General features: G+C 38.9%; 1 protein-coding gene across 1 annotated transcript in view; it reads left to right on the top strand.

The window, feature by feature from the left end:
• Nucleotides 1-14,070, top strand: part of L3mbtl4 (L3MBTL4, histone methyl-lysine binding protein) — a 272,089-nt gene that overhangs the window by 27,416 nt on the left and 230,603 nt on the right. Inside the window, 2 exon segments of the mRNA XM_026789485.1 lie at nucleotides 244-329; nucleotides 2,467-2,577. Of these exon segments, the coding sequence (XP_026645286.1) occupies nucleotides 244-329; nucleotides 2,467-2,577 (197 nt within the window).

Here is a 14,070-nt window from a genome sequence, read left to right as displayed (position 1 = left end):
TCACAACCATCTGTAATGGGGTCTGGTGCCCTCTTCTGGCCTGCAGGCATACACACAGACAGAATATTGTATACATAATAAATAAATAAATAATTTTAAAAAAAGAAATAGAAAATTCTGACTTGACAGAGTGGGCCTTTAGGTAATGGCGCTAACACAGGTTTTCATAGCACATGGGGATCTATAAAGAATCTTCTGGTGTGTGTGTGTGTGTGTGTGTGTGTGTGTGTGTGTGTTTCTCAGGTTATCCTGTTCCAGAAAAGTATTGCTGGACAGAATATCTGGAAGCTACTCAGACAAATGCGGTGCCTGCCAGCGTTTTCAACACAGTAAGTTTCTTATGGTTGCCTCCTCTTAGTGTTTGCAGAGTCCTAGGTGGCCTTCCTGCCACTCTGCATGCTTCTAGTTCTTAAATCTAGGTGATAATTTCATAGCCAACTTGTTTTGTTTTCAGTTAATGATACAAAGTTGGTACTTATTTGCTGTTGTTCCTGTATTCCAGCAAGGACCCCGAGTCTCTAACCGGAAGTCCTACCAGCCACTGTTGGCGGAAAACTCAGGCCCTGCTGAGTTGAGAACTCTAAATTTGTGTGCTTTTGTCTGGGACTGTTTGGATTGTGATGGTAACATTATCAAATAGGCGAAGTAGCGGATGTAGTCTTTTGTGAGGTCAATATTTGTTCTGACAGTTGTGAGAACACCAATGTTTATAGTTCAGATTTATACATGTCTATTTATTAAGGGTTTAACTGGACAGAAATTAATTTGTAAAACATTGTTCATGCAGAAGTGATGCAATTTGGAAATATTTGTGTTCTAAGTCAGTGAGTTCTAAAACACTATTCTTTTTCAAATTTAACTGTCTCCTCCCAACTCAACTTCCCTCTTTCTGATTGCTTGTTTGTTCTTGATTTTTCTGAGATAGTATTTCTATATAACCCTGACTGTCCTGGAGCTCTTTATGTAGACCAGGCTGGGCTAGAACTCACAGAGTTCCTTTTGCCTTTGCCTCCCGAGTGCTGATATTAAAGGATTATTTTTAATCAGACTGTTATATATTAGGTATCCTTGTTTGTTTATATATTTGTTTATATATTTGTATTTACTGTGTGTTTTCTGGGGCTTAGATGAGATTTGAAAGAAAATACAGTTTTATTTCTCTAGGAAAGGGTTTAATGTCTGGATGTAGGGTAAGAGGCGCACAGAGAAACAAGTCTGTGAGTCTAGTTCTGTGGGAGTTTTGAGGCTGCAGAGCTTCAGCCAGCAAAGGAGCCTAATGTCTGGTAGCTTCCTTTTCTCTCTTGACATTTTTCCAAATCTTCATTTGATTTTTCTAGAAGAAAGATTCAAGACAATAATATGATGGAAATGGTTAGTTACCAAGACACTTCTAGGTTCTAGTGGATTTTGGATCTGCTCAAATACATACATTTGACATCTACAACTCTAAACGATTACATTCATTGGGAGCACAGTGCTCTTGGGGAGACAATTAGCTCTTTTTAGAGACCAAATTATATTTGCATAGTCCTCCATGTAGTGGGTATAAGAATGCTTTCAAAAGAAAATATTCACCCATAAAAGCTGTGGTGAGGTCTACAGACACCAGAGAATGGCTTAATGTTTATTGCTCACACATCCTAATAGAATTTTACTTTCCCATTGCCACTTCTAGACTTGAGGAACTCAATATACTTTCTCACATAAAGTAAGCTGAACATTTTTCATAGCTTTTGAAGTGAAACCTTCTGCTTGCCTATAAAAACTGTTGGAGTAGTCTGACTTTTGACAGTTGAATTTTCTTAGGACAGCTACTTCCTGGACCCAATGGGTTTCCCATCCTGTTTTCTTTATTGCTTGTATTTTTATCATTATGGCCTCCTGATCCCAAATATTTAAAGACATAAACCTAATTTTGTAAGTAAGATCATGAAAAAATATCACATGATTTTAACCTATATTATTGTTAAATTTAAAGTGAGTGTTGAAGTTGATTTTAAGCAACTTTTCTCTAAGAATATCTTAAAATTAAGTTTATAAAACATCATGTTTAGCTTTTGAGTGACTTGCTAAATAAACAAATTGCCTCTTAAGCTACACAGTTTAAGTGGGCAGTGAGAATAACAAACATTATCTTATTTTATATTAATTACAGAAAAAGTCTAAACTAAAGCAGACACTGTAGTAAGAACCTTTCTAACCTTATCGTGATTGCTGATAATTTCATAACTGAATCTTTGTGAATTTTTTTATAGCTATCTTGAAAAGGGCCAAAAATCTTTCTTTCTTCTCATAAGTTTTTATAACCCTGGTTTGAAAAAACGCATAAAGTCCTATGCACTCTTAAACCAAATCTCAACTTTGTTAAAGATAGGCGTGTTTACACCAAACCGTGATCCTGGGGACAGCATTGCAGAAGCCAGACTCACTGGTTTTTCACTGACTTGTTACCCTATGATTCTGCAGAGGGCGCTACATGGCTTTTTGCCCAACATGAAGCAGGATGCTGTGGACAAAGAGAACCCCCGGTTCATTCATGTTGCCACCATTGTAGATGTTGATGATCACAAAGTGAAGGTACTTCTTCACTTGTTACATTGACCCCTCCAGTATTTCTTCTGCTTCCGCCATGTTGACATCTCCTTTATCTTCCTTGGTTTTGAGTTCTAATACAGAGTAGTTTTCAATGGAGAAAAGCCTTTATAAATTGATCTCAGTGATTGTAAGGATGCAAAGTAATGGTTTCCCCGAGGGGGGAGGCTGGATGCAGGGTACTGCTTTCAAACCTCTGTTGTAGGACTTTTTCGTCAGGACCACCAGCTCCCCAGTAATGATATGGAGACTTATAATTAATTATGAAAGCTTGTCTGATAGATTAGGGTTGATTCTAACTAGCTCTTAAACTTAAATTAGCCCATCTCTTTTAGTCTACATTTTTTTTACGTGGCTTGGTTACTGTTGTTCTGTACTGCCCAACTGCTTCCTCCCCATTAGACTGGCAACTCTGCCTTTCTTCTTCTTAGTGTCCTCTTGGCCTGGAAATCCTGCATAGCTAATTAACTGTTCAGCTTTTTATTAAATCAATCAGAGTGACACGTCTTCACAGTATATAAAAAGATTGTTCCACAACATTTATTCCCTTTTATCTAAATAAAAAGGAAAGATTTTAATTCTGACATAGTAAAAGTATATACAATAAAACAATTATCAGGTATTGTCTAAATAGAAAGGAAAGGTATTAACTTAAACAAATGAAACTATATACAGTAAGAACAATTATCAAGTAAGAATTACATTCAGAATGTCTAGTCCATTTGTATTTGGCAAATTTAGAGAAAATACTCTATTAACTCTCCCCTCTTGATGATTCCAGAGTTTTATACCTAATTTACTTTCAATCTTGACTAAGGAAAACTATAACTTTCTAGTCTTCAACCCCATCAAATAATCCAAGAAGGATATAATATTATCTGAGTAAACAGAAAGTGCAGACCAAACAACATCTAAAACTATTAAAATGACAGAGACATCTGGCTGCTTGGATAGTCACCCAAGATTCCTCTGCAATGTTGGGGCTTCCATCTTACGTCCACAGACCAAAATATCTGACAGACTTTCCTGTGAGGCAGGAATTTTGAATGACTGTCCTACCTTGTCTTGACAATGTTTGACAATCACTTTCTTTTGTGTTCTGCTTGTCCAATTTGGACAGCAAAATGTCAGTAGTTGAGGCAAGGGCAGTTTCTTGCACAAACGCATTTTGCCACAAAGAAAATAAACTCCAATTGGGGTTTTCCAATGCCCATCATCCATTTTTGAAGTTGTAAGAGCAGACATGTCACATTGTCATGAAAAGTCTTATACATTTTAAATACAATATTCTGTAAATCTTTGAAGTGTAGAAAGATCACCTATCTAAATATATATCTCTGTATAACACTGAAAATCTACCTAACACCACTATAAGTTTAATTGTTATAGATGACTATTAACCTATGTTTTTTATTCTAAATAGCTTTCAAGTACTAAAAGTTTACATTCCTTTTTTTTTTTCGAGACAGGGTTTTTCTGTGGTTTTGGAGCCTGTCCTGGAACTAGCTCTTGTAAACCAGGCTGGTCTCAAACTCACAGAGATCTGCCTGCCTCTGTCTCCCGAGTGCTGGGATTCAAGGCATGGGCCACCACCACCCGGCTAAAAGTTTACATTCTTAAATGAGCTGAATAGATACAATATGTTAAACAAAAGTAGAAACATGTATACAATGTATCAAAAATAATCCTAAATTAGTATCAATATAAAAAAACCCATACCAATGTAAAATGTTTGAGACTAGTGATTGTTCAAAAGTAGACTCAATAGTCTATTTACTCTTTTACCTCATCATTTCTATACTAATCCCCTATTTTTCACCTTTCAAGAGACCCTTCCATCTAATCTCCTTTGTTTAGCTTTCTTCCTGACCATAATCAAAAACAATTTGTAACCATCCCTCCTAAATGATGACAAACATCCATAATCCACAGAAAGATTAAAACCATTCATCCCAGCTCTTGGGAATGTGGGCATTGAGTTCTCTAGATTGCTTTCTGCTGTCTGAGGGTAATAAGATCTCGGGGGGACTCTGGGAAAACTAGGGTAATCATCAAGTCTTGGCTTGAACAGACTGTGAGGCTGGACCATCTCAGCCAGCAGTCTTGGAGCTGTGTTGGATGCAGAACTCTGAAGAAATTGTAACAGAGGCACTCTGAGAGGCTGGATTACCTGGACCACCTGCTTTTGTTGGTGTCTTGTCACCTTGCTCTGAAAACACGTAAGCATACATATCTGCATTAACCATGTGTGGAATGTACCTTTGCATAAGTCAGTTAAAGATAATTTTCTTTGTACTGCTTGAGCAGGTAAAAGGCATTCTGTCAACTTTGTAAGTCCATTTGAACTGCATAACCAAACCATAATATAAATCTCTATCAGTCCATATGAAAGGATGACATGTAATAATAAGTCACTTGGATTCTGTAGCCAGCAAGACTTATCAAGTCTCATCTCATTTCTGAGTTGTTGCATGCAGAGGCATCAGCTTACATATCACCTATCCCGTCGTCTTTCCATACTTCCTCCCCTATGTTTGTAGCCAAGACACCCAGAAGGTCTCTATTATACCTAGTCAAATCTCTATTAACCCGGAAGTACCCCTTCCTCCACAGCCTCTCCAGCAAAGGCTATCATTGGAGTTTTTTATTTTAGCCATTCTGACAGGTGTGAGATGATATCTCAAAGTTGTTTTGATTTGCATTTCCCTGATCGCTAGGGAGGTTGAGCATGACCTTAAGTGTCTTTTGGCCGTTTGTACTTCTTCTGTTGAGAATTCTCAGTTCAGTTCAGTGCCCCATTTTTTAATTGGGTTAATTAGCATTTTAAAGTCTAGTTTCCTGAGTTCTCTATATATTTTGGAGATCAGACCTTTGTCTGTTGCGGGGTTGGTGAAGTAATCCACAGCCCTTTATTTCCCGTGGAAACAAAAGCCTAATCTCTTCCCCCAATATAATACAGTTTTTTTTACTTCAATTTTGAATTTAAGGCATTTTTAATGTGTATAGGTAGGTTTAATTCAGCAGTTCCTTCCACAATCCAATGTCTCTCAGCAACTGTTGTCTGTTCATTAGCATTCAAAAATTTAAAATAAAAAAGCACCTTTTAAGGTCCAAACTCCCTGCATTATAATATTTCTCATCTTTATGTGGCTTATTCTTTATTTTATTACTTCACTTAACTCTTTAAAGACTATACTATTGTTTTTAAACTGTTTCTGTTTTTATGACTGTTATATCCTTTTCCCTTTGCCCCTAAGTCTATGGACATTGGTAAACATACTATAACCTTCTTTACTGTGTATCTGTAACCTTTTCTGTCTGAATGAGCAAAACTTTAAACCACTGTGCAGCTTAGCTCATGGCTTGCTGGTGGCTCAAGCCCACATGGCAGGCAGTGGACAGGAGATGCAATACAGCCCACATGGGAGATGTTTGGCTCTGTATTTTTGTGTTTGTAACCTTTTTAAAAAAGCTTTCTTAGGTCTTATGTGGAAATACATGCCTCACATTGAATGCTATTTGTAGTCAGACTTTTTTTTTCCTGAACTGTTGTCTCCCCCATAATGACACAGAGACTTATTAATTATGAAAGCTCAGCCAATAGGTTAAGCTTGTTTGCATCCTGATCTTTTAATCTATGTTCTTTTACATGGTTTGGTTACCTTTTTCAGTACTTAACTTGCTGCTTCCTCTCCGTCTGGCTGGTGACTCTGCCTTTCTTCTCCCAGCTTCCTCTCTGCCTGGAATTTCTGCCTAGCTATTGACTGTTCAGTTTTTTATTAAACTAATCAGAGTGACACATCTTCACAAAAAGATTATTCCACAACAAACCTCTAACAGCCTACCTTTCTCTTCCCATATCCTTGTGTATTTGTGTGTAATCTCTGCATTGGATAAGACCATCATTGAGGGAGACTCTAAGACATTTCTTCCTGGATGTTCTGTACATTCTTCCTTAAATAATAGACTTTGTCTTCTTTTTGTTCCCATTACCAAACCTTTTCTTGAAATTATTGTCATGATTTCTATGAGTCTTTGTTTTCTGCTTTTGATTTAAGAAAATAAAATGTGTTTTGGCCACTGTAGGCAAAAGTTAGGGCTGAATTAAGACTGGATGAACAGATTTCTGTATTGTCCTTGATGAAGGCACATATTTTAGGAAGATGAAACAGGGAAAATGAAATCTCCCTAAAATGAAAGTGTTTGATCATCTTTATATGGAGAGCATAAAGCACTTGTCAGCTTGTCTTTATTGTATCTTGTGAGGAATAACAGTTAAAGACAATTCTACATCCAAGCACAGTGTGTTTTCATAGTAATAAAACCAGTGAAGTAAACTGCTTTAATGAGCATTCTGTTAAAAAACATATTTGTTTAAAGTCAGTTATTAACAATTTAAAGGAGATTTTATTTCATTTGCTTTATCTTTAATTTGAATAGTTCACTTTATAGTAGTACACATGGTAGGATTCTTTGTTATTAAGACAAATGAAATAACAAGTGTATTCAGGAACCAAGTTGCTCTTGTCTCCCATAATGCCTTGTTATCATTATGTATTGTTGGGGGTTTCTGTCCTGCCTGGTTCCCGCAGTCATTAAGTCCCAAAGAAATCACATAGAGGTCTACATTAATCATAAACTGATTGACCCATTAGCTCAGGCTTCTTATTAACTCTTATAACTTACATTAGCCCATTATTCTTTTTTCTTTTTTTCTTTTTTTTTTTTTTTTGGATTTTTGAGACAGGGTTTCTCCGTAGCTTTTTGGTTCCTGTCCTGAAACTAGCTCTTGTAGCCCAGGCTGGCCTCGAACTCACATAGATCCACCTGCCTCTGCCTCCTGAGTGCTGGGATTAAAGGTGTGCATCACCATCGCCCGGCAAGCCCATTATTCTTATCTGTGTTAGCCACATGGCTCAGCACCTTTTTCAGCAGGGTAGGTCACATCTTCCTTAGTCTGTATCTGGGCAGGACTGCAGAGGGAGCTTCCTTCTTCCCAGAATTCTCTGTTCTCATTGAATCGCCTCTACTTCCTGTCTGGTTGTCCCACCTATACTTCCTGCCTGGCTACTGGCCAGTCAGCACTGATTTAAAACATAAATGACAGAAGATAGACAATTGTCCCACACCAATTATGTATCTTAAATTTCATTTTAAGTGTAGTATTCAAGGCCTCATTTTGGCTTATTATTGTTTTCTTCTTGGCACTCAGTGTGGAAAAGCTGTGCTTCTCATATTGGCTCTGCAATGGTTTCATATTTGTAACTGTCATCTTTAGTTCTTAGCTCTCGTTTTAAATTTATTGTATTATAGTTTTAATAACTTACAAAAACGATCTAGATTTTTATTAAAGGACTCTTTTCTTGATGCTCCTAAGAAATGTATTCTGGTTTGTACTTGATCATTTGTTGCTGCCTTATTATGTGAAAATATTGAATTAGCATATTTATTATCTTAAAATGTAATTTGAAAAACTTTATCACTTTACGTGAATTTATTGTATTTCTCATTTACCATCTCAGCAATTAAGCTTTTAAAATCTTTTGAACATTTAACATTTAGCTAATCATTGCCAAACAACATTTCATTTTTATTTCATTTTTCTTCTCCCTCTTTTTCATTCATGACAATCGTTTGTCCTTATTGGAGGAAAAAGAATTGAAGAATATATAGTACTTGTGAAAGTACTGAAGCCATAATTGTTGTCTGTATGGAACTGGACATGGAATAGGCCTTTAGGGTTTTAGAGTTTAATTCAAACATGTTTATACAAGTGGCTACCTTATGAAGAATACAGTCTATCAAAATGTACCAGTGTTGGAATATGTTTAAATGTCTTGGAACACCACACACAGTCCTATCCTCTTTACTGAGGCCTGCCTTTTGACAGAGCTTGCTTTTACCTTCTTCTCTCTACTTCTCTTCCTCCACTCCCTCAAAAGGTTAAACATTTATCTTGCCCCTTGAGGTACAGGTTATATCCATGAGCTGACAAGACACCAGAATAAAAGATTTTAACTCAAAATCTATTCCTTCATATTCCCCCCCCCCCCAGAAGACAAAGATATTAAAATGAGGGCTGGGTTCTTTCTCTGAACTCTTGCACACAGAGGCTGAAGGTCTTTGGCAGGTGAGAAAGCATTTGAAACTTTTGGTTTCTTATCTCAGTAATTCCTACATCCCTCTATTGATGTGTTGATCACTTCATTCTGTGATTTTTTTTTTCTTTCTAGTAATTTTTAGTTACTGGCCCGTAGTAGACACTATCCATGTGGATGGAGGCGTGGAGGAGGAGTAGCTCTGGCTGTACCTTGGGTTTCTGACTATCAGTTGAAAATGCCCAAGCACTTTTCCTAGTTAATCCTCTGTTGGAAATCTAATTCTGCAGAACGTGCTGAGAAGTGCCACAGATTGATCTGGGTTTGACTAATTATTCTGACTCTCTCTTAACTTTGTAATTAATTCCGTAATGTTACTCTACTGGTATGTAGTCGTGATAGCAGCTTGCAGAAGGATCAGAGCAGACGCTGTGGCAAAGGTTCCAGGAGTTCTGGAAACTGAACTAGCAGAGCAAACCCTGTGCTGGCGAATGGGAACTTGGTGCTGGACTCGGGGCCCTCAGCACATACACGGCCATGTCAACACAGCAGCTCTCTGAAGAAGTTTCGGTGAGGAGAACTTAAGCAACATCAACGTCATTTCAGAGGGCTGAACACCAAGCCAAACGTTTTCTACACTTTGACTTTAGTTGGTAGCAGGGATCAGCTATGGAGACTTAGGTTGTCACTGCTTCAGGGATGAGATGGTCAGCAGCTAGATTCAAGGCTACGTCTTTTCAGTTCACTCCACTCTCAGGCCAGCTGTCTGCTTTTCATTCTAAGACTATCCATTTGGCCAACTGTATCTCTCCAGGAGGTCAGTTGTGAGGTTTTACTTGCTATGCTTAGATATTAAAGTGACATTCCCCCCCCCCCCCTTATCTTGACTGGACTTATTAATTACCATGGCTACTCTCTAATAAATATTTATGATGGACTCAGTGCTTCTTGTTCAATTTAAAGCTAACCATTATGTTTAGTAATTATTCTTTTGTTTGACTGCACACTGCACTCTGTTATAGCCCAAAGCCCATTACTGTCATCTTGTCAGGAAATGCGCATTAAACTACAGTAGATTGATGGGTGCTTTGAGGAAGTTTATACTCTATTTGGGGGCAAAGAATATTCATCTATGGGAAAATACAAAGGGGGATTTAAAAGAGACTAATATATGATAAATATTTGCCCCGTGGGAACTGAAGATAAGCTGTGAAATAAATTATAAATGAATTCCAAATAGATGTTTTAGGAACTTCTTCTGAATCATTAATAAATTGAGTCTCTTCTGCAAGCCTTTTCATATTTAATACATTAACTGGGTGTATTTGTGGTGTTTCTAAATGAAATAAAGGCATTATGATTAGGGGAAGTTGTCACGGTAAGTGGTTCAATTACATGACTAGAAATTTTTTTTGGATCTGAGATTAGACTAAGAAACTAAAAATATTTTGAGTCAAATAATCTTTAGATACAATAAATAAGGAAGCACAAATATAAGTCAGCGAGCATTCACTTAGTTAACAGTTACCTGCACCTGAGCTCTGGGATCTGCTTCAAGTGTCAAGGAGGGAGAAAGCTGTAGAATGGGTCATCTCGTTTGCCAAAGTTTCTTGCTGGGATGCAATTCTTGAAACAGTTTTGAAACGTGAGTATAGGAGGTGATACTGACTTTATAAAAATGGCCTGTCTTTGAGTTTGTACACTCATAATTAATGGCCATTACTGTGTCACAATAATTGATGACTGTCTCCAATTGGGAAGAAGACTGAGACGCTTTTCAAAAGGAGACGACCAATTAATGAGAAGATAGTTGTTAGTTCTGACGAAGCTATAAATTAGTGTCAACCATAATGTTCAAAAAAGTTGAAGCAGGTAGAGTGGTCCCACCTAGTGGAGAAGCGTTAGTGCAAGAGTGATTATTATAGACAGCACTTGTCATATGATGCGTGCCTCCCAGGAGGCTGTGACTGCCCGGCACATACTGTACACTTGCAGTCACCCTGTATTGTGCATGAAGCGGAGGGTGCTGGCGCAGGGAGCTTAAATAACGAGGGATCACAGTGCAGAACACTGGTGTCCTGGTTCTGTAGCCCACGCTTCTAATCCAGGGGCAGCATATTTTCTGTGAAGGGCCATAGAGCCCTTACTTGCAATCTTGTGGTGAATCATGTGTTCAAGTGTCCCCATTGACAGTATCCAAAGGGATGGATGATCCTGCTACTGGGTCCCAGTATACTCACATGTAATACAATGTACCTTTTTAAAAAAAATTATTTATTTGGTATGTATACAATATTCTGTCTGTGTGTATGTCTGCAGGCCAGAAGAGGGCACCAGACCTCATTACAGATGGTTGTGAGCCACCATGTGGTTGCCGGGAATTGAACTCAGGACCTTTGGAAGAGCAGGCAATGCTCTTAACCACTGAGCCATCTCTCCAGCCCCTACAATGCACTTTTTGATAGAGCCTCTTTTAGCTTATGGTATAAGCAAGAACAGATGGCAACAGGACCTCATTTGGCCTATAGTCTGTAATCTGCCAACCTGTCTTAATAGACACTGTGTTGATCGGATGATGAGATGAAGCATTGTCATCTGCAGCATAGAAAACTATATTCTTGTGCCGTATCTTCTGTTTGATTATTGAACCAAATCACACCTACTTTTTGCTTTCAGTCTAGTCTTAAATATGTTTTTCAGTTAAAAAAAAGGTGTAAGATAAGATGTCTGCTTTGTCATTGAGAAGTTATAGTTTTAAAAGAAATGTATCTTTCCCAAAGTAAAATGATTCTTACCCATAATTTGAATTTCAATGTGAATACACCCATCTCCCAAAATGATGCCTAATCATTCACAGGTTGGGCTCACTACAAACTAGAAGCATATTCTTTCCAACAAATGTGGGGAGAGTGTTATCTTCCAAACTTTGGTTAAAGTTATTGTCCTTAGAACAGGAACAGAGGCCAGACAGCCGAATTCATGCCTGCCATGGAGGTAAATTGACAAGCCTTCGTAGGAGCTCCCTCGTACTAATTCCCATGCTACCAGCTGTCCTGAGAGACCACGCAAGTGTCTGGCATGATTATTCGCCTGGAGGCTTCCTCTGAGTCATGAGGCTAGACTAGAAATAGAACAGTTCACAGCTTTCTGTGCCGGGCTCTGCCCGTGGAGAAGGTTCTTAAATAAAATACACTCGTGTTGCAGCCTTTCTTTGGGGTTACGTGGCCCTCAGAGTGTCTCAGGACTGCTACAGATTACACCGCTGCAAAGTGGACATGGACATGTACAGAAAACTTGATTGGGTTTGTGTTATGGGGTTAACAGATACTCGAATAAGGACCCCATTTCATTCTAACCATTCTTAAACTACTAAGACAGGCTGTCTGTGCTATTATTTCATTCACAACTGCGCATTTGCTCAAAATGGATGAGCCCCTTCACCTGCTGTCAGTGAGGCTTCCATTCCGTAGGTGCCACGAGGCCCTGTGCAGGACGAGTGTCCACCTTCAGAACAAATAGAGGCTTTGTTGAGTTTCACTTTGGAGGAGACTCACACGTTGCCTGTGGTTGTGCCGAGCCTCCGGAGGTGCTCTTTCCATCCAGCTGCAGTTCTGACATCCTCATGCCCTTACTCACACTGACACTAAACTCATTATTCCGAGCGGTGCCTCTTTTTCTCACATCCTATGTTACAGCCCTCTGTTCTTACCCTGGGGGAACATCTCCCCAAAATAAATAACTGAGCCCAGCTTCTCCAAGACAGACTGGCTAGGCACAATCGCAAGCTTCCCCAATACATTCTAAAACAGGGGCCCTTTCTTGTAATATAAGAAAGGATGATAGACCCAGGCAGAGATTATTCTGTGAAAAGGTAGTTAATTATATTATTTATACATTATTTATAATCAAATAGTAGTTATATAATGTTTCTGTTGCTACTGTCATAAGCCAACACAAATTTAGTGGCTTGAAATGACTCAGACTTTGCGATATTATATTGTGTTAAGTCAGAAGTCTTTGGGAGATTAAAGTCAGCAAGTCCGGCTCCTTCTGGAAGCTCCAGGAAGGGCTCCTTTTCCTTGCCCTTTCCAACTTCTAGTGTCTGCTTTATTCTTTAGTTTTGGGTCCCTTCCTTTGTATGGAAGGCTTGCAGTGCATTGACATCTTCAGACCAAAATTCTGACCCTCCTCCCTACCCATGATGAGCACCGTGATTTCTTTGAGCCTCCTGGGTAATGCTGGGTAACTCCTTTGTTGGGAGCCTTTATTTAATCCCCTGCAAGATCCCTCTTGCCTTGCAGAGTAGCATTTTCACCAGGACCGAAGGGATTAGGATGGAGATGTCTTTGGGGAATCAGAGGTCTTAGTTTCTTGATGGGAAAAGCTTATTCTGGCTTAAAATTTGAGGGTAGAGTCATGATGATGCAGATTCCAAGATGGCAAGAGTTTGAAGCATCTGGTCACATGGCTTCTCCAATCAGGAACGGAGAGTGACACATGCTGCTGCTGCTGTTACTCAGCTCCCTTGCTCTGCTTGTAGCAGTCCAGGATCTCAGCCAGGGAATGCCAATAATAGGTGATTCTAGAATTCCAAGTAATTTCTAGAATCAAGGTAATGTCCCAGGCACATGCACTAAGGTCCTTCTTTTGTGTGAAGTCTTCTGAAGTCTGTCAGGTTGACAGTCACCACTTAGCCACCATAACTCTATGTGTGTCAACCTGATACCCAACACACATCACTTTTAAGACATAACCTTCTACCTTTTGTTCTCATAGACTCATAGCCATTTTACAATAATATAAAATCCATTTGGTTCAACATTGCAATTCCTCTAGTCAGTAACATTTTGAACATTTTGAAATTTCAAAATCATTGCTGGGCATGGTAGCACATGCCTTTGATCCCAGCATTTGGTAAACAGAGGCAGGTGACAATCTCTGTGAATTCTAGGCTGGGCTGATCTACATAGCAAGTTTTAGGCCAGTGATGGCTACCTAGTGAGACTCAGTCTCAAAATAAAACCTAAAGTCTCCTAACAGTGACCTCGTATAAAGTCAAAACCAAATAACACACTTCCAACTTGTCATGAATGACACAGAATGAATGTCCTTATAATAAAACCAAGACCCATAGCATAACACGAAACGACTGGGGGAAATCCAACATCATAACACCAGATCCTTCAGTTCCATGTCTGACATCTGGGGACTCATGAGGAAACTGACTGAATTCCGAGGGTCTTAGGAAGCTTCAGTGTACACAAATGACCCCTTAGACCAGCTCTATCCCGTGTCTTCAGTACACACAAATGACCCCTTAGGCCAGCTCTATCCCATGCCTTCAGCACACACAAATGTCCCCTTAGGTCAGCTCTATCCC

Source organism: Microtus ochrogaster, unplaced genomic scaffold, assembly GCF_000317375.1.
Source record: "Microtus ochrogaster isolate Prairie Vole_2 unplaced genomic scaffold, MicOch1.0 UNK20, whole genome shotgun sequence".
Taxonomy (NCBI): domain Eukaryota; kingdom Metazoa; phylum Chordata; class Mammalia; order Rodentia; family Cricetidae; genus Microtus; species Microtus ochrogaster.
The sequence above is the reverse complement of the archived record's forward strand: the minus strand, read 5'-3'. Positions and strand labels throughout refer to the sequence as shown.